This window comes from Pectinophora gossypiella, chromosome 5 (genome assembly GCF_024362695.1).
Source record: "Pectinophora gossypiella chromosome 5, ilPecGoss1.1, whole genome shotgun sequence".
Lineage (NCBI taxonomy): Eukaryota > Metazoa > Arthropoda > Insecta > Lepidoptera > Gelechiidae > Pectinophora > Pectinophora gossypiella.
The window spans coordinates 8006428-8026955 of NC_065408.1; the positions used below are offsets into that span (position 1 = coordinate 8006428).

Sequence of the window (20528 nt, forward strand, 5' to 3'; positions counted from 1 at the left end):
TCCTTATTAATAAAAGTTTAAGTATAGTGCATATATATATGTATAGTATTCGGGTTTGAATATAATAATGAACACTTCAAGAAGGGGCCACGAAAACAGAATACTATTTTATATGAAGAAAATAACCTTAAAACAACGCTATAAACCATATTAGAACATACTACGTATGTCTTCGTTTATGTTGTTTATGTATCACCATTAAGACCCATTAAAGACTCACTTTTATAGCCTTCTACGGGTGGATGTTGGCTTTGGCTATAGGTTTGTTTTTATGTAACGGACAGTGTATGTCTTTCTTTTTTAAATTAAATTATTATACATGCCAAGTAGATAATGGCAAATCTATATAAAGAGAAAATTTAAATTGAAAACAAAAATTGACTTAACCGGACTTGAATCCGCAGCTGTTGTCAAGCCGGGACGAGCGTGTTAACCATTACACCACCAGGTCCTTCTCTTGTCCATGCGAAATTCTATCGATTTATGTATCATACATCATTCATATCGTCAATAAGCCGACGTCGAAATTTTTTCAATTTAAATTTTGTCTTTGTGAGTTTCCCTAACCACAGGTAAGTGCTAAAGAAAAATCATATAAGTCACATTAAAAAATCACTATAAAAAGTCACATGAATTGTCCATGATTTTTTTCCTTCATACTTACATTTTCACACATTTCTTACTGGCCAAGTTTAATGCCATTTTCGGAAAATCTACAATAAGTTACGTAAAAAAAACACACCTGTAAAACTTTACGATGTAACACTACTCGGCTTCAGTATCTCACAATACGACACTAATAATACGTCATAGTAACATATTTTGTGTTAAGATTTCCTGCTCTATGACGGTGTATCTATACAGGGTGTTTGTGACATAGTAACGAAAACTTTGAGGCATGATTCAGACCATGATTCTGAGTTGATAGCAAGTAGAATTTCTCGTCGCAAAAGTATGGAACTAAATTAAATTAAAATTCCACTTCAATCATGGTCTGAATCATCCCCCTCAGTATTTTTTACCATGTCACTAACACCTTGTATATTCAAGCTTACACACTTAAACCCTACAGGGTCGAGGTACACCTCATCAGATGTAGTGCCACATCAAATTCGATTTCTATGCTCGTCTCGCGACGCTTTCTCTCGGAACTTGAAAACAAACCTATCTGAAAATGGCCTGTCCCTGTTACGTGATTGTCCCTACATAAACAGAAGGGATAGCCAAGTTGCAAATGATTTCGAAATCGACAGTGATAAAAATATATGAGATTGAGACAAAGTGACACAAGGTGATATGTCAATGCCATATATTTTTGTTATTGTCACTATTGTTTTTACAACTAGACTAAGGCTCTTGCCCAACAGTACCCTAATAAGTCTGTATAGAATACTTACGTAGCGCTTTCGTATTCAGTTTCTAAAGCGATCGGAGCAAAAAGAAGAAGTGAAAAGTGAAAGTAAAGAAAAAGTGGAAGTGAAGGACAGTGTTAAGTACAGTGTCAAGTGAAGTGTTAAGCACAGTGTTAGTGCAGTGCTAGTGTCGTGTTTCGTGATGTGTCAAAATAAAGTTAAGTGACGGTGACGGAGTTATACCGCGAAGCCGTGTGTGGAAGCTTTGCGAACACCTAAGTGAACTGTATACCTAATATGTATATGGAACTAAAGGTAATAAAAAAATAAACATGTTTTATTAATTGATAGTGTTTTATTTCCTCATTTGCAGTTTTAAACATAAACAGGCCTGGTTGTGCTTAATATATTTACAATACACATTTTATTCTAACTTCAAATATTCACTAAGTAATTGATGTATATTTACATAATTATAATAGTTAGTCAAATCAGTTACTGTTTACTAAAAGTAAAAACAAGAAAATGCAAGGGTACAAAAACGCGAGCTAAGAAACGCGTTATAGAAAACGTGATAACATGAAACTTTCTGTTGCGTATTTTAATTTAACATAATAATATATTACACATACACGCCTATTTCCCACCTGGGTAAGCAGAGACTATGGAATTCCATTTGCTCGATTCTGACACACTCTTGCTTCTTCCACATTCATTAATCGTTTCACACACGCACACCGGTTCAGAGTAATAATTTTAAATTTAAATAATAATAATGTTAATTTAAATTCGTAAATAAAAAAGGAAATGATAAGTACTAAGTTAAGGCTTATCTGAATTAAATAATTGCTTTTGCATAATTTATCTTTGACCTAGGATACTACCCAAAAAACAAATGTAATTGTTTATGGCGATTAATAAATCCGACCTCAGGCCCACTGCAAATGATATGGATAAAGATAAGGCAAAAGAAATAATTACAATAATCTTTACGTACTTACATTAATTTAAAAAGTGGTGAAAATATAGATAAACTAGTACGATGTATACACTTATAATTAATTAAACCATTAATAATTCAGAATTTATAATTTGATAGAAGCAGATTTTTTTGTTGATTCCAGGTCTTTACATTGCATTTCATTTCAAATGCAGTGTCAAATACGCAAGTTACGACTCGTGCAAGGTTAAAGCTGATACTTTTATACAAAATAGTTAAGCATAAATATTAAAAAGCTATGAACATCACTTAGAAAACACTCTTTCTGCTGCTTGCGCCATCTCCTTAATTTTAGTCCGGTGCACCTTCCCTGATGGCGTCATCGGGAATCCCTCTACGAAGAACAACCCTCCGTGTAGATGCTTAACTTCTGGCAATTCACCTGTGCAATAAATTTTACTATTATAATTGTTTTCCAAACCATAAAATTTGCAATGCAATTTTTTACGCATGTAATCGTAGCAAGTTCCTACGCGGCGTAGCAACTGCTACGATTAACATTATAGTAGACAGCATACATCCTAATGTTAATTTCTCGGTAAGTAATTTTATTATTTTATCTAACAAGGAATATTGCTGATACCTTATTTTTTTCTGGAAAAATCTTAATTCATGGGAACAATTTGTTTCTGAAAATGACTGTACTTACGTTTGACTAAGTCGAAGATTGCCTGTGGGTCGACAGTATTTCCATTTTTCTTCAATATGGCGGCGACTGGATACTCTATTGTTTGTGGGTTTGGCAGACCCACGACACATGCGTCCGACACACACGGATGTTGCTTGATTACTTGCTCCAGTTGCAAAGGTGAGACCTTTTAAAAGACAATTATTTATTACTAGATTGTAGAAAAAAAATCGCCATATTAGTACTTCGAAGTAAATGAGTAAATTTTAACACGCATAATATATCACATTTTATCAAATCGCGAAGTCGCGAATTTTAAGATATATTTTTTTAACCACAGATTGTATTAGTATGATGTAGTAGAAAATATTATCAACCCAGTATGTGAGGTATCTGATCAGAAGTCGTTTCCTCTCTACGAAGTAGTAGTAGTCATTCTCGTCTCTGTAGAAGATGTCTCCAGTCTTGAGCCACCCGTCGTCAGTCAGCATTGTCTTCGTCTCTTCCTTATTGTTTAGATATCCCTGAAATAAATAAATAAATATTCATTTTACTTTACTATAATCTTTTTATCGTATGTACCTGACAGAGGGCAGCAGTAAGTCCTAGTACGGCTTTGACGGCTTTTGGCGTCATCCCACTCGCGTCAGACAGAGTACTACGGGGCAGAAGGCAAGAGGGAAACCACTGCCCTATTTTTCCCTAAAAAGTAGCATAGAGAATGCTACACCGACAAGAGTGTGGCTCTTAAATTATTCATACGATGGACTGGGAACAAAGCAATATAAATTAATTCAAGTGATTATCATCCCAAGAATTTCAACGTAAAGATTGTGTTCTTTCTCTAACATGAGGAACTATCTATATGGATGATGGTCTATTCAGATACTGCATTCTTCCATCTGACGAGCTGTTAGAACTTTTAGTTTTGTATGGAATCATAATCACCATCGACCGATTTTAGATTTTGCAAGTCTACTGATGGCCGATGCCTATACGGGCAGTTATTCTTCTTTATGTGACAATTCTACGCGTAATGATTACCTGGAAGAACGCGTCTCCTTTGACCCACAATTCACCGCTTTTGTTGGGCTCTGTTACATCATCACCCTGGTCATCGATGAGCTAAAAATAATTAACAAAATAGAGTTGTCTGAGAGCATTATATTTGAGAGAATCGCCCCCTGGAGGGCCGATAGCAATAAGTGCTGAAAGAGGGAAAACGTCAACCAAGACGAAGGGGTCGGTATCGAGGTTCTGAAGTGTTTGTTATCACGAGCTGATTCGCCTCTGTGGCTAGAGTAATCGAGTCGTTCAGGATCGTATACTCGTATTAAGTCGTTCAGAAGCTTCTGAGGTTTAAAGTATTATATACTTAATACATTATTTATGATCAGAGAGAAGGTGAAGGTTGTGTCTTATAAGGAAGTGACGGAATTTACCTTTGACAGACAAGAATGGAGAATGCTACACCGACAAGAGCGAGACTCTTAAATTAGTGATGACATTACTAATGTAATCATTTATTTTGTAGTACTTACTCTGTATTTATATTGACTCATAGTTTTGCCTGCTGATCCGAACGGGGTCGTATCCATATCATATTTAAATATTACCACCAGAAGCTCCGTCATTCCGTAACATAAGTGCAAACGAGCGTTACAAACTTTCTGTAAAGAAAATTAACATTATTAGGTACATAAATGTCTAAAAAAAGACTTATAAAATAATCTACTTATAAAATATTTTATATCATACAAGTATATTTAATTCGAGAACGGAGTAAATATGGTGTATTAATTTTTTTCATATACATTTTATGATTAAGTATAATGAATATCATCAGCCCATTATTATTGTGTTATCCATCTCCTTAAATCCTATTCTATTCTATTTCTCATTAAATGCTTACTATCTAAGTATAAACAAATGTTTAAGATAATTGTGATATGTGTCGTAAATACAATTACGACGTCCCGTAGTGGGAAAAACCCGTGACATTTTTTTTTGTACTGTGTATTGTATTGGATCTGTGTAAGTAGTGTAGACATGTAATTTAGTGTTTTAACGGCAAATTTCCGATGACAAGTTGAAATAACATAATCGCTTTACAACATACATAAACAGTCTGTATACGTCCCACTGCTGGGACCAGGTCTCCTCTCTATCAACCGGAGGGGATATAGAGCATACTCCACCATGGTAGGTTGGAATGAATGGTGGAGTACCTGTCGGTGAACGTCACCTTATTGTCGGTAAATTTGAACTTTTAAACAAAGGGAGAGATCATTGTAATACTTACTTGAAATTGCTCTATGATGTGTTTCTCCACAGGGGCTCCACTGACGAGAATATGCTTGAAACACGATAAGTCGACAACCTTAGAACCAGCCTGAATAAAACGCCACATTATATATGGAGTCCACCCAGTCGCATGTGGCTGAAATATATACATACTTAACTTGTTAAACTTTTATTGGTAACATTCATCATCTTCCTAGCGATGTACTGATTTAATAATGTCTGCTTAGCTAACCTGAAGATTTAACAGGTCGGTTTTTTCACAGAAGCTACTGCCTGTCTTACCTTCCAACTCGCCAAGGGATAATCAGCCCAATACAGGTTAGATCACATATGTCTGAAACGTATTTCGAGAATGTGGGTTTCCTGGCGAAGTTTTCCTTCACCGACCAGTGCTACAAGCAATTCAAAGATAACTTGTAGCCACTTTTGATACGAATTCTTAAAATTGATTTCATGGTCTGTATAGTTAGTTATAATAGTCCACCGTATCAGAAAGAATACAATCCCTCTTCCGTTGCATACAACATGCCTTAAATAGAACAAACTATATTCGTCGGACTATTAATAAAAAGGTAGAAATACAAGTTTGAATACATGGATCCATTTTGAAGTTGAAGGATTTTTGTGACTCTTTTCTTTTTATTTTGGTTCAATAAAGTATATTTGAATTTGATTCGTTAATGATTCGTTCAATATTTGTGTGATTTTCTTAGAAGTTTTGGTTGCGACTTATCGAGTGTGTTGGGTTGATAATCAATGCAATGTTAATTATAAGTGCAGGTTCACTCACTTCATGACGGGTGTAATGCATATCGCGATTTATAAACGATGACTCATTTATGAAAAATATTTGTTTCCATCTGATACAGGTGATAGTTGTCATTGGTTTTGGCAAGAATGCCCATTATCACAATATTAATATTATTATTATCGAAAGGATTAAAATCTTCGTCACAACCGATATTTATGCAGTTGTGCTGCTATCAGATATTACAATTATTATAATGCTTTGATTAATGTTGTATAAACCTTCGTAACACCTATCTCTGTAACAATTATAATCTGAAGATAATGAGATATGAACGCAGCGGATTTATTTGAAAATATAACGTCACAGTAGTATCGTTTTATCTAGGTATCGAAAATGTGCTTTGATGTAAAAAATAACAAGAGCTGTACATACTCTGCTCCACTCTGTTACATTGTGGACTGATTGTCAATTTCAAATAATATTTAAATAAATCAATTTATATGAATAGCTACTGAAATGTAAAATATATTATATTCTTTATTCAAGCCGCTGTAAGTTTTCATAAAATCCGTCTGTATAGTTTTGTAAGCGTCTAAGGCGCAGAAGATACGATTTACATAATACTGGTTCAGCTACACTTTCTTTGAATATTCTTTGCAAAGGGTTTCTCGGTAGCATACTTATTATTTGCAGAAATTCTACTTCGATTGCATGGAAACGTAATATACTTATTATTATGTTCGATGGAGCATAACCACAACGAGCTTTAATATCTCAAGATTAAATAACCAAATGTATGTAAAGTAAAGTAGTAAAGTTCATTTCATTGATCAGCTGTTCAAATTCAATTTCTAAAATATCTTTATTCAGTAAGTAACATGGTTACACTTTAAATCGTCAATTTTGACATAAAAAACGTCTCATCCGCTTAAAACTACTGCAGCTTCTCACATCCTGTATCATCATCCATCAAGGATCCATCCAGGATCTATTATTATAAGTATCTCTGTATTTTATATTTTTGTACATCATGTATCAAAGGTGTCTGAAAGTTGCCTGTAGTTACTTGTGGCTCTCCACGTCCTTAGCGATCACGGGTGTGCTTTTATGTACGTATGTATATTTATGTATGTTTTGAAACAAAACTGGACTCTATAAACTCGTGAGATTAGTATTCAAAATAAAGATAACTGTTTTTGCGTGTCTTGATAATACTGATACGGAATGAATTTCCGGTGCGTTCTTACTGAATATTTTAATTGTACAGATAAGGCAAAATATATAAAAAACTGACATGGCATTTGATGGCATAAGCTTTCAGCGGTACATCCATCGCAATATGAACTAAGTACCCACACTTCACGAGCTTTCTGTTAGACTAACGTCATAGACAGTAGCCGTATCGCCGTCTGTAATGGTCGAGCCAACTGTAAAACTGGCGAATTTATGAATCATAATTATTGCGCGGGTTTGAATGTGAGTTTATGTATGAATGCATGTTTTTATGAATAACTTACCTTGTAAGTATTGATCATGTGCACCATAAGTTGCGGAGTGACTGGCTGTGAGCACTGGAGCCTGGTATAGGGTCTGATGGCAGTCGATATGAAGAAGATGAGTGAGGACACCCACTGCGTCGACGTCAACACCATAGTCATGGCGATCACGTCTGATCCTGATAAAAGCCTGCAAATAAAAAGTAAATGTAGAAAATTAAGCAGGGGCTCCACACGTTTTTGTAGTAAAAACGTTAACAAACATAGATAATGGTACCAATCCGGGCAACCACCAACTTAATTTTAACTTAAATTGGCAGCACTGAAACTAGCTTTATCTCTTTCTTGCACTTATTTTAAGTGAAGGACGGCACTAGTTTAAGAGATGTCACACTTCGTCTCAGGTTGGCCAACTCTTCTTCTTTTTTAGAGATAGCCCACCTTTTATTTTATACCTCTATTTTCATTGTTTTGTTTTTCCTTGTTATGTGTACAATACGAGTAAAGAATATAACCTGTATCATTATCAGGGGCCCATCCACGATCTATTATTACAAGTATCTCTGAATTTTATATTTTTGTACATCTTGTATCAAAGGTGTCTGAAAGTTGCCTGTAAGTAGTTACTTACTCTGGGCCAGAAAGACTATTAAAATGAAAGGAGAATGAATCGATACTTTCATAATTGTGACTTATTTTTACGTACCACCACTCTTGGATTCCATTTAATAATGTGTCGTATGGTATAAGCGCGACTTTTGGTAACCCTGTAGTACCACTGGTCAGCATCATCCATGCTATAGTTTTTGACGGATTGAAATCTGTAGCAGGCCTGAAATTAATTAAGTAATTTATACTTAACAATTTTTTTTATCTTAGCTCAATAGCCGCCATAGGTCCCTGACATGACTCAAGTAACGACTACGTACTTACATCAGTAAGTAGTAACCGGGACCAATGGCTACCACCAGACACCACGCAGTAATCCTGACACCAGGGTTGATGGGGTTGGACATTTGTCTGACAACCCACACAGGTTTGCTCTTGGCCCCAGACAAACATAAGTTCACGACTAATCCCAACTGGGGTAGTCAGAGGTACATCCATCGCAAGATGAACTAACCCACACCTCACCGAAGTTAAAATAAAAAAAAATAAAAATAATCTTTATTTTCCCTTCACAAAGGTAATACAAATTATGTAAACTTAACTAAGGTAATGATACACACTATAGTGCCTTTGTGAGAGACTGGTGTCGATACTAGGTGTGACCCTGTGTGACAGATCATCAGGCTCCCAACCTCTTACGGAACTCCTAATTTATAACCTTAGAACTATAGAAAAGTGAAGCCAAAACAAAACATAAAATTATAAAAATTGAGTGGTACACAAAAGAAGTATGTAAAGTAAATGTAAAGATTCTGTGTGCGTTTGAGTGCGTGTGTGTGTGAAAGTGAGCGCGCGTCTGTGTGCGTAGTTCCTGTTACACAAACGTGATAGGTGATGGTGGTGCTATAGTTTATACTTATTTATATTAATCTAATGTAATCTTTCAAACACACTATTTGAATCATTTGAATTGAATGAACTCTAATTAGGCGCATGAAGCCGTTGGTCTCGGGTTACTAGCCCAAAACACCTCCAGCGTGGCGGAGTTTGCTCCATACCCTCTCCGGTTGGTTGGTTGGGCTAATAATACAGCAATAAAAAAATAATATAGGACAACAGTTATATTCTCCTTTCTGGATATTTGAGGTCAGTCGTTACATCAAAACTTTGGACAAAGACTTTTGGGCCATGTGAAAATGTGTCCTCAATAATTCACGGTAAAACTTTTACTGTGGTTGAGTTCAGTGTACATCAGCATGACACCAGCTGAATTTTGATTGATGAGGGTACATCCAAGCCTAGTAAATTAACTCCTCCAATTTGCATTCAAATAAATAAACAAGCAGAATTAATTATTTAGGTAGGTACTATTCATAAATATCCATCAACTCTTGCGAGATAAAATACCTCCATGTTGCCACAAAGATATGACAATCACATCATACTAATACAATACTCAGTACATTATAATAATAGTCATGCAAGATATCTTTGTACTTATCTCTTACATAACATGTATTTTGATATAATTTGTGTTTCATTGCGGTAAGTAACAGACACACGCGATGCGGCGCCGCAGCGCAAAAGTTACACCGCATTGTTCATTTAATAGGAGATAAGTAGCTGCGTTGTGGCGCCGTAATGCACGGATGTATTGCCGTCTTTAGTAATCATTTAGGGTTATTATGAATTCCACAGATTCTCGGATGTAAATTCTATTATAATAGTATCTAACTAATGCCGTCTATCATGTGAATCAGATGTATTCGTATAAATTTAAACGGGTCGATGCCTTCAGTTTAGTTCGTATACTTTTGGTATTTTACTGAAGACAGACTTTTTAGCTTTAGTCTAAGAATTTTAGGCGTAAATTACTTATTTATTATTGCAGCTCTGCGTCTTTCATCATCACTACTTTCTACAAATATTCTCAGGTTTTTAGCAGTGCCTTAAGCTTTATGATATCGTAAATTTGAAATAACTTGGTGTTAGGTACACTAAGTTAATCGCTAAACGCAAGGTATGTTTAACGATTAAGGGTTTGTTATTTATCATGTTTTTGTATTTGGTATATGTATTGTGTTTGTGTTGTTGTTTTGTGTTTTTTGGAATTGGTCTTTGATAGACAAGAACGGAGAATGTTTCAAGACTGACAAGAGTGTGGCTCTTAAATTAGTGATGTGATATTTTCATTATCGGGTTCGTAATACTTACTCAAAACGAAATTCAGTGCCATTATATTCGCGAATAAAGGTCTCCATATCATTACTTTTGTCGTCAAAAGTGATAATGCGTGATTGAAGTGAATTGACCTCTAGAGCTTCTCTGTACTTATCAACACAGTCCTTTTGGCATACTATTAACTTAGGCTTTATGATCGTGAATAAATATTTCAGATCAGCTGAAAATAAAATTACATTTTTAATAAAAAAAACTACTTCTGCATCAATAATCCAGTAAAATTAAAGTTGTAAATCTTTTTAGCATGTTTTTAATAAAAAACTGTTTCTGCATTAAAAACAGTAAAATGTCCAGTAAAATGTCAGTTGTAATAAATCTTATTTAGCATATTTTTCATAAAAAAACTACTTCTGCATCAATTATCTAAAATGTGACAGTTGTAATTAATCTTTTTTAGCACATTTTTATTAAAAACTACTTCTGCATCAATTATCCAGTAAAATGACAGTTGTAATAAATCTTTTTTTGCATATTTAATCTCGCGATTGTGCCGCGGAGGTCCGTGTTGCTCTATGTTGTGTATATTAGTACCTGATAACGAGTGTATATTTGCTAACACACTGTCTTTGCAGTTTAGTTAGACATTTTATGACTGCAAAATGTAACTACTAGGTAATAAATAAATATAAAAGCCTCCCCTTACTTCTTCTACTTTCCGTGGTTGCGAAACTCTTTTAAAATTACGAATAATATATTAAAAAATAAAAATAATAAAACTCACATAAAATAACACTTGGGTCAATGGTGCACGATGAGTAACCCATAAGGTGGCAGGAGTAAAAGGGGATGGTGAGGTCCAGGTGGTTGGGTCCGGAGATGACAACGGGGTCTCCTGGACTTAGACCAAACTTCCTCATAGCACTCGCTAGCCGCATGCTTCTCGTTGCCACTGATAAATTACTTTCTTGGGCGTTTGTTGCCGCATCAATCTGTATACATAGTATTTAAATGTAGAAGTATTTGTGGGTTCTCTATTTTTACTCATAAAATTTTATGCAATAATTACCATGGCATAATGTTACTTGTCCTATTATTAGTTACGCATAGTATTAATTTGTCATAACTTTTTAAGCATAATTTTGAAAACCATAACTACTATAAGCATAATAATTAATGACAATAATGATATATAAGCATAATTATTATAAGCATAAAGACTATACTTCGAATAAGAAAAGTTTTGGCACAACTTTGAACATTTCCGAAACTTACTTTTTCCTTGGCTGCATTTGATTCATGATTGTGACTTTTTATATTTTTTAATTCTATTTCATGCTGTTGGTCATCATTCAGTATACTTGTCGTGTGTAAGATAAACATGCTGGACACATAAACACCCTAACCTACTGTTATGCCTTGTAAAAATTATGACAAAATATTATTATTCTAAAAAAGAATTATGGATACCTATTTATATACGAATCAAAATGCCAATAAATATTAGTTCAAAAATAAGTTATACCTAACAAACGAGTATTCTTAGATGTTATTATGGGAAAGTACTATTATGCTAAAAAATGTTATGCAAAAAGGATTATGATAATTAAAATTATGACAAAACCATTTATGCATTTTAAGAGAATCCCGTATTTGTGTACATAAATGTATAATTAGGGAGATTAAACAGGTCACATTAAAACAATTTATTTAAAAAGCAATTATGAAAATTAACATTTGCGCATATAAAAGTAAGTGCGCAATGACAAATGTCAAATAGCAAAATTGCTTTCTTAGAAGAATTGCTTTGATGTGGCTTTTTAACACCCCAGTTAGACTTCTGGTATTAGTTATTATTATATTGTAATTCCTTTTTAAAATGAGGATTAAAAAGCTTTGTCACAATCAAATTTGAATTTAATTCAAAAATATGAAATATAGTAAACGTGTTTGTCGCGGATTTGAAACCGCAGCTCTTGTCACGCTGGGACGACCGTGTTTAACCTTTACACCACCGGGTTTCCATCCTGTCCAATTTTTTTTATTCTTTTTTGTAAGTACTTACTTGGCACACTACAGTAGGTTGCTCCAGCATGCCTTCTAACACAAGATGTCCAATGTGACATTTTTCCGGTGTTATGTTATATCTATAAGCTGCTTTTATTCTCAATTTACTTAAGCGTTGAGTAATCTCTTCCGGCATTTTTACACTGACTCTTTATGTCTTAGGATACAATTAAGTTCTAACACTGTTCTCTATAATATTTCTAATGTTATTATCGAGGTTATATGAAGGAATAACATTTATATACTGTCTGTAATTAATCTACATCTGATAATACTAGGCACTTATTAGTGACATGATAGAAATGAGAATATTATTGTGGACGATTGTAGACGGTCTAACTTTGGATAGCTATTTGACTTGGAGGCCACACATTGAGAGGGTTCAGTCAAAATTGTCATTTCTCATTGGAGTTATTGGTGGCACAGTTCGTTGCTTCCCTAAGTCCGTCCATTTTACAATATACAACTCCTTAGTAAAATCCCATCTTGACTATCTGATTGAAGTGTGGGGAACTGCTGCAAAAAGTAATTTAAAACATACTTACAAAAAATGCCCAAAGTAAAATAATAAAACTTCTTTTTCACTATAATTACTTAACTACAACAATCACAATATATAAAGAAACTCGTCTTACATTGCAACTTTATAAAAATGTAACGCATGTTTACTTATTAGAAAAATCCTCGATAAAATAATACATACGCAAATAACGCCTAACAAGACGGGCTAACAATATCCTTTTACGGCCGCCACGAACAAATTACGGCTTGAAAAATCTAACGTACGAGGGACTCAGCTTTATAACAAACTTGCTAATGAAATAAAACAAACAAAATCCTTGTATTTATTTAAAGGACTTCTAAAACACCACATTTTGAGAGCGATTTAACTGAATTTACTTAGATCAATTTCGATGGCGATAGTGATTGCTGTCGTTTGCTATCGTCAAAGTCAATATCTAATTCAACGTGTTGTTATGTAGCCCAGCCAGTAGATAATTTATAGTGACCGGCTAGTTTAGGAACTACCGACATTAGAAATTGTTAACTTTATTATAAAATAAAATATTAGAATGTTGGGTTTATTATATAGCACATTTTGTTTGACTCATAGTGATTTTCAGAGTTATTGTAAGTAACCTTATTAATTATTTACCACTAATAGCGTTTACGCGTCCATCCGTTACTCACTAAGATAATTTTAATTTATGGTATTTTGTATTTCTCTAGTTAAGTGAATTGTATTCTTTCGGCGAAATAAAGTTCATTTTTCTTTTTTTATACTCAAAAGTGTAAAACGAAGACGTGCTTCAAAGTTTGTGATGAATGTGAAAAATATACAAATATCAGAAAACAATGAGGTAAATATAATTAAATAGTTCTTACTTAGTTACTAAAATTCTGTTTATAAAAATATGTCAGTTTTGTTTTGAATAAAATACTTTTTCTCCATATTAAAAGTAAACCTCTTAGTAATTTCAATGTTAATTAACGTATTTTACAACGCCTGTTTTGTTTGAAAATATTTTTTGTGTAAGCACATCGGTTCATCGGTAACTCAGGTTTTACTTTTCTGTTTTTAATTTTACACTAAAAGGATGCAGGTAAACATGTTTTTCTCTTTAATATTCTATATTCTTTCCCTTATTTATACACCTAATTGCTTGTATAGAGAGTTCCACGTTGAATTTCCCTGTATTGGTTGTAATTTTCTTGCGTTCATTCGGGAGTTATAAATTTATGCTGCCAGAAATACGTACAAAGTAACAATAAATAAGGTACTAGGATAAAAATTCGGGTCGCATTATATTCCAATATTGATAAATAGTTTGATATACAATATAATGTTACGAGTGAATAGATTATATGTGGGACTAGCCGTTTCATGATTATTTTGAATGAAAAATGTTTTGACCCTTTATTGACCTCTGTCAACCCGTTGTCATGACTTTATTTACGTTCAGCGACGTGGAAACTCTATAAAGTAACGTACATTGTAGGCACTTCTCATATATTTTTATGTATCAACAATAATCATATTTTCTTGGAAGGGTTGTCAGTATTTATTATGTTTTAGAAGTAGTCGATTTTTACTTTCTGAATTTTGTTGTCCGCTGAAGATTTCTAAGTAAGTAAATAACATAATTGTTTACATTTTTATATATGTCGCTAACTAAAAATGTTAGAATATCATTTTCACCATGTTCCTTCTGGTTTTGACTTATATAATTTTTACTTCATTATTTCACGTGGTTGTCGGGCTATCTGCCCGGTTAAACACCGCTGGCGAGGACTGACCATATATGCCGCCTACTCCTTCGGGGATACAGGCGTGAAGCCATATTGTTTCTTCTTTTTAAATGGTATTTCAAACCAACATCGTATTATCAGTAAGTACTTTGCAGTTAATTAGACTAATTCACTCTACTTTGACTATATATTACATTCATTAGAGGGAGAGCTATAATAATATACTATAGGTATATACTTATACCTAGACCTACCTTTAATTACAGTACATCAGACAAATTGGTTTACCCAAATTGCTAAGCGTTAATGGTCCCAAAACTAAATACGTGGTATATAAGTAAATATAATAAATATACCGCTCGATCGGTCGTTCGATTGGGTGTCAAAGGACGGTTCGTTTACATTCCCACTGATAGGCTCTATCCATGTTAGCAGCTGTAGGCTCTATCTATAAATATTGATAAACTCACGCCCTTAATTAATGGGGTAGGCAGAGCCAAGTAACCAGAGCACATTTTATATTCTCCCCGTTTGGCAAAGAAATTGTCATAGCTATTTACATATATTTACTTTTAACGTGATGAAATATAGCAACATAACAGCCTATATACCTGCGTCTCACTACTGGGCACAGGTCTTCCCTCAACCAACCGGAGGGGGGTATGGAACATACTCCACCACGCTGCTCCACTGCGGGTTACTGTTTTTTTTACGGCTAACAGCTGGGACCATCGGCCTGCAATATCCTTACCAAACAAAGGGTGGTCTCTCACAATGGTTTCGACAATGTCCCCATCGGGAATCGAACCTGGACCTCCAGAGCGTGGCTCTAACCACTAGACTACGGAGGCTGTTATAATGTTTTCAAATTTTGGTCGCAACGACTCTCATTTTCCTGGATTATTTGCGCAGTATGGGGCGATATTTGTATCTCTTTTTTCTATGGTATTTTGAATTTTTTTGAAGTCGTTTTGGATAGACAACATCTATTTTTATACGAAAGCGTTTTTAGGCAGAAGATAGAGGGTTTGGCTAACTACGTGTATATCAATATACATGTATTCTGTTTGTTATAACTGATGAGCATATACAGTCATGAGTAATATCATGTACCCAATTTAGAGCCCTGTCGTACTATCATATTAAATTTGACATTTAATGAGACTAACGTTTTAATTTGTCAAAAAAGTTAAAGTGACATGGTATCAATGTGTATACATATTAGTACTGACCGTACATATTTGTAGGCAATAGTTTGGCTTTGTTATACATCCCAATGTTGGGTTCGGGCCTATCCTCACTCAATATTTTTTGTAAGTATATCTGTCCTATATTTCTCCGGGCTTCGGTCTTTACGGCAAAAAAATTGCTACGTAGACAGTCTTATGACAACTGGGTATTTTTATAGCCCAATGGATTATGGGTGTGGTGTAACATACAGGGTGTCAGTGACATCGTAACGATTACTGAGGGAGATGATTCAGACTTTGATACTGACTTAATATCAAGTGGAATTTTCCATCGCAAACTTCATAATTCTTTGGGGCTTTTTAAAATTATTTTCAATTCTATGATTTTGCGATGGAAATTTTCACTTGATATTAACTCAGAATAATGAGCTGAATCATCTCCCTCAGTATTCGTTCCAATATCACTTACAAGTACGTATGGGTGTTAATGACTCTGATTCAGACCATGATTCTGAGTTTTTATAATTTCCTGTCGGAGATTTTCAGTTCCATACTTTTGCGACGGAAAATTCCACTAGATATCAACTCAAAATCATGATCTGAATCATCCCTCAAAGTTTTCGTTAGCATCCAATAGCATCCATTAACATCCAATAGCGTTCAATAGCATCCTGTATATAAACCTGTCATGTTGCGGTTCATCATAAGTATCTGTCTTGGGACAAATGTCAGAATTCGCTGCGGTTTATCTTATTGATCTTCTTCTATCGTGTGGGTTGTGAGGTGGGTTACCAACCTCATCAATCCTGGTGTCAGGGTTACAATTGAGCCGCCAAAGGCCCCTGACATGACTCATAATTTTATTGATGACCCGTGGCTCAGCCCAGTCCAATAAGGATGCATGGCTTAATGCAGTACATACATATGTAAGATCACGCTTATTTCTCGCTGAGGTAGGCAGAGAGCACGGAATTGCACATTGATATTGACGGCAACATTGCATTTGTTCTTTTCAACTTTATTTCCTAACATTGTTGCTTAGGGCTTAGTACCTGTATGATGAAAATGTTGTATATTTTAAAATAAATAAATATGAGAAAAGTTGAACATTCTGTAACATTGTAGGTAACTAGCCGGTGAAAGTACGATACAATAGAAAGTTTAAAGTGGAGATAGAAACGTGGTCGGATTACACTAAGCTATTGGCTTAGATGAATGGAAATGGGATTAAATGTTTTAGGGCCACGATAAAGATTAAGGGTTTTATCGAATAAAATAAATATTGTTCTTTTTATCCTATAAACAAAAAAATACAACAGAACAAAATTAAATAAACATAACAGTGAGATTATGTAGTGATGATGAATTTTGTTACAAAAGTTACTAGTTGCAAAAATATATTTTCTAGCTATAAAATCTATATATATCTGAAGTAAATAGTAAGAAACACACAGTGTTTGAATATACATATCGACGAATCGAGATAACTTGAATATTTGTATATTTAAATAACATATTTATATGAAAACTTATAACGGAACCTTATAATACTTCAACCTTAGATTTATTGGTATAGAGTATGGGATTGTTGAGTTGTGTTACAATTACACATTTGAGTGAGTGTAAGTGGGTGTATGTGGCGCGTGTGTGTGTGTGTGTGTTTTATTAAGTGACGTACTTGAGTAGAGCTTCAGTTTCTAAGTAATTAAGGGTTTTCAGAAATAAAGTTAGTTTTTTCTTACACTCGTGTTTGGAAATGAGTCACTGTGGTTCTGTGTGTCACCTGCTTGCTTCTATAACGGGGAGCGCCGGTTCAATCACCGGTACCGGATTTGTACCAATGAGTTCTTAAGTTATCTTAAGTGCAATTTTAACTAGCACAGTTGGCTCGACCAAGACTTGTCGAAATCCTTTGTGAGAGTGTTCTTTGTTTCAAAAGGACATTAAAAAAAATCTCACAAAACATAATTAAAGTACAGAAAAATAAAGTTCTTATGACTGAATTGAATAAAAAGGACAATAAAAATATTATTTTGTGAGACTGGTGCCTAAACTAGATACAGAAATATCTGTATCTGTAAATTGCAGGCTTGTATCACCTGATTGTCCGTAAAAGTAAGATGATGACGGCAAGTTAAGCCGTTGGCCTCGGCTATTAGCGTAAAAATCGCCTCCACCGACCAGCAGTGGAGTAGCGTGGTGGAGTATACTCCATATACCCCCTCCGGTTGTTTGAGGGGAGGCCTGTGCCCAGCAGTGTGGCATAGGTTGTTTATGTTTGTGTTATACAAGTTATGACAGCACGTCATATGAATACGCTAATATGGTATTAAATTATGAGTATAAGTGATAAGAAATTAAGGATTAGGACAAAAACATAATTCCCAGATTTGTATCACTAAGTATATGCATTAAACATTCAATAATAAAATTGACTTATCATTATCTCACTGGCGTCATAGATAATGTATTGACGTCATAAAATCTTTATCTTTTCTGCCACTGTTATAAGTTAATTTCATAGCACCGGAAACTCACACTAAACACACACCTCCATGTAGGTACCATGTGTCTTGTATCCTCGAAGGCAATACGTGAATCAATGTTATGTGTTATTGTTGGAAATCGATATCATTGCTGTCACCGCAAACATTATCCTTGAAAATCATTTGCCTTTTTGCAAATATTCGGTTGGAACAACTTACGTAACTGGATACTCTTACGGGATATTTGCAAAGAGATTTTAGGATTTTTTGCGGAGACAGGACTGATATTGACTTCAGGCCATATTACATTATACGATTCGTCGGGCACGACGTCCGGGGACGATGCACGACGTTTACAGGGTCTGCTTACTTAACCTAAACATTTGACAGGTCCTGTTTTTTACCGAAGCGACTGCCTGTCTGGGCTTCCAACCCGCGAAGGGAAAACCAGCCAATACCTCCGAAAATGCATTTCTCGGGAATGTGGGTTTCCTCATGATGTTTTCCTTCACCGCTGAGCATATGAGCACTCATAACATTTACGATCCAAATATTATTTCGAAAACAAATTCGACAATCATTGGTTTTGGCTTGTACTGGATTCGAACCTGCGATTTGAAAGTGCGAGGCAAACGTTGTACCAACTGGGCTACCACAGCTTCCACGGTTTCCATACACTTAATATACCTAATTAAAATGGCGTAATAACGCGATTGATCGGGCACGTTGATAGAGATTTCCGGAGCTTAGCGACATTCTGATCATAATCAATTACAATACCTAGTTAAAATGTAAGTTGCTAAACTAAAATCCGACTGCGGAAAAATCGCGCTTTAGAAATACTTTCTTGTTTTTCGTAGTCTACTTATATTATTATTACCTAAACTTATATTATTATTTTATTTTTACTATTATTATTATTTATTATTTTGGGGTCTTATTTATTAAGTTAACGTGTTTTTATTATGTGTTTTATGCAAGATTTGCAGATAAAACCTGTCCGGACAATATCCGAGCAGAAGTTATCAATTCAATCGAGTAAATACGCAAATCATCGAGTTTAACTTGGTTATATATATTCGAAATGTGCAAATTAAGCCCTTTACACACAAAACCATTGGTAAAAAAAAATGATTTCGTCCTGAGTTAATATCCTCTAGAGGGCGCCACATTTACCCTAACGCCACACAGCCTATATCCACCGGACAATTAAGACGCTTAGTGACACCTCATTTGTTAAATTTTGACAGGTGGTTTAGAAGATAGGTGGGAACAGACGTGCATACACACATACATAAAACAGAAGGTCAGTTTCCTGTATTATTCGGGCTAATCTCGAGAACCACTGATTGTGCATGCGATTTTCACTGTCATTTTATAACCTGCATTTTCCATGAAGACTATAGGGTAAAAAAATACCCAGTGGTCGAGAGCCTAATATTAGTAGGTATAATACTAATTATCGGCCTGCCGCAGCTAGAATAGAATTATATCTACTTCTCGTCTAAAATATCATTTTCTGAGTCCGGTTTTCCAGTCGATTCGAACCAACACTCACAAGAAGCAACTCACTCGTCACTCTTACAAGAAGTTCACTCATGCTGTAAACCAAAAAGTCAGGCTGTTTTGTTTCCGAAAATGATCCGATTGGATTGAGATTTCGAATACAAAAAAAAATGATAATTTTGGCAACATAGACATACGACTGTTACGAGGTGTTCTTCTAGAGTATATAGATACTCAAATACTTAAAAAAATACTTATATAGGTATACATTGTTTTAAGTTTACGCGGTTATTATCATAAATAAAGCACACAATAACGGGTTCTTCCCGCGTTTAAATGAAGATATGAGACTCCCGATATTTCGACACTGTTGCAAGTGCCAGCGGGCAGACAATTATGGATCTACCTACTCCACTCAAATCTCATCAGTCATCCCGTGATCATGGCACTTGCAACAGTGTCGAAATATCGGGAGTCTCATATCTCCATTTAAACGCGGTAAGAACCCGTTATTATGTGCTTTAATTATAAGTATTTATGTTTATGAATACAACAATAAACATATAAATCTTTTTTGCTCAAAGCTGGAGTGAAAATGCACAAGCGATACACGTTACGAAACACCCATTGATCAAAATAAAATGTCAGGCTTGTAGTAAAATATGGTCCCATCTACGAATGTATACGTGTAGGTAGGTGTTAGGTAGATAT

The 20528-nt window shown here is 34.7% G+C and overlaps 1 protein-coding gene across 1 annotated transcript; it reads right to left on the minus strand.

Annotated features, from left to right (window-relative positions):
• Positions 1-2597: 2597 nt before the first annotated feature.
• On the minus strand, positions 2598-12521 carry LOC126366937 (luciferin 4-monooxygenase-like). Its single transcript, XM_050010281.1, has 11 exons — positions 12384-12521; positions 11103-11310; positions 10355-10541; positions 8238-8363; positions 7553-7721; positions 5283-5420; positions 4522-4650; positions 4025-4105; positions 3316-3504; positions 3002-3167; positions 2598-2734 (listed from the first exon to the last, which is right to left on the minus strand). Exons 1-11 carry the CDS (start codon positions 12519-12521, stop codon positions 2598-2600), a joined length of 1668 nt encoding a protein of 555 aa, XP_049866238.1.
• Positions 12522-20528: the final 8007 nt, after the last annotated feature.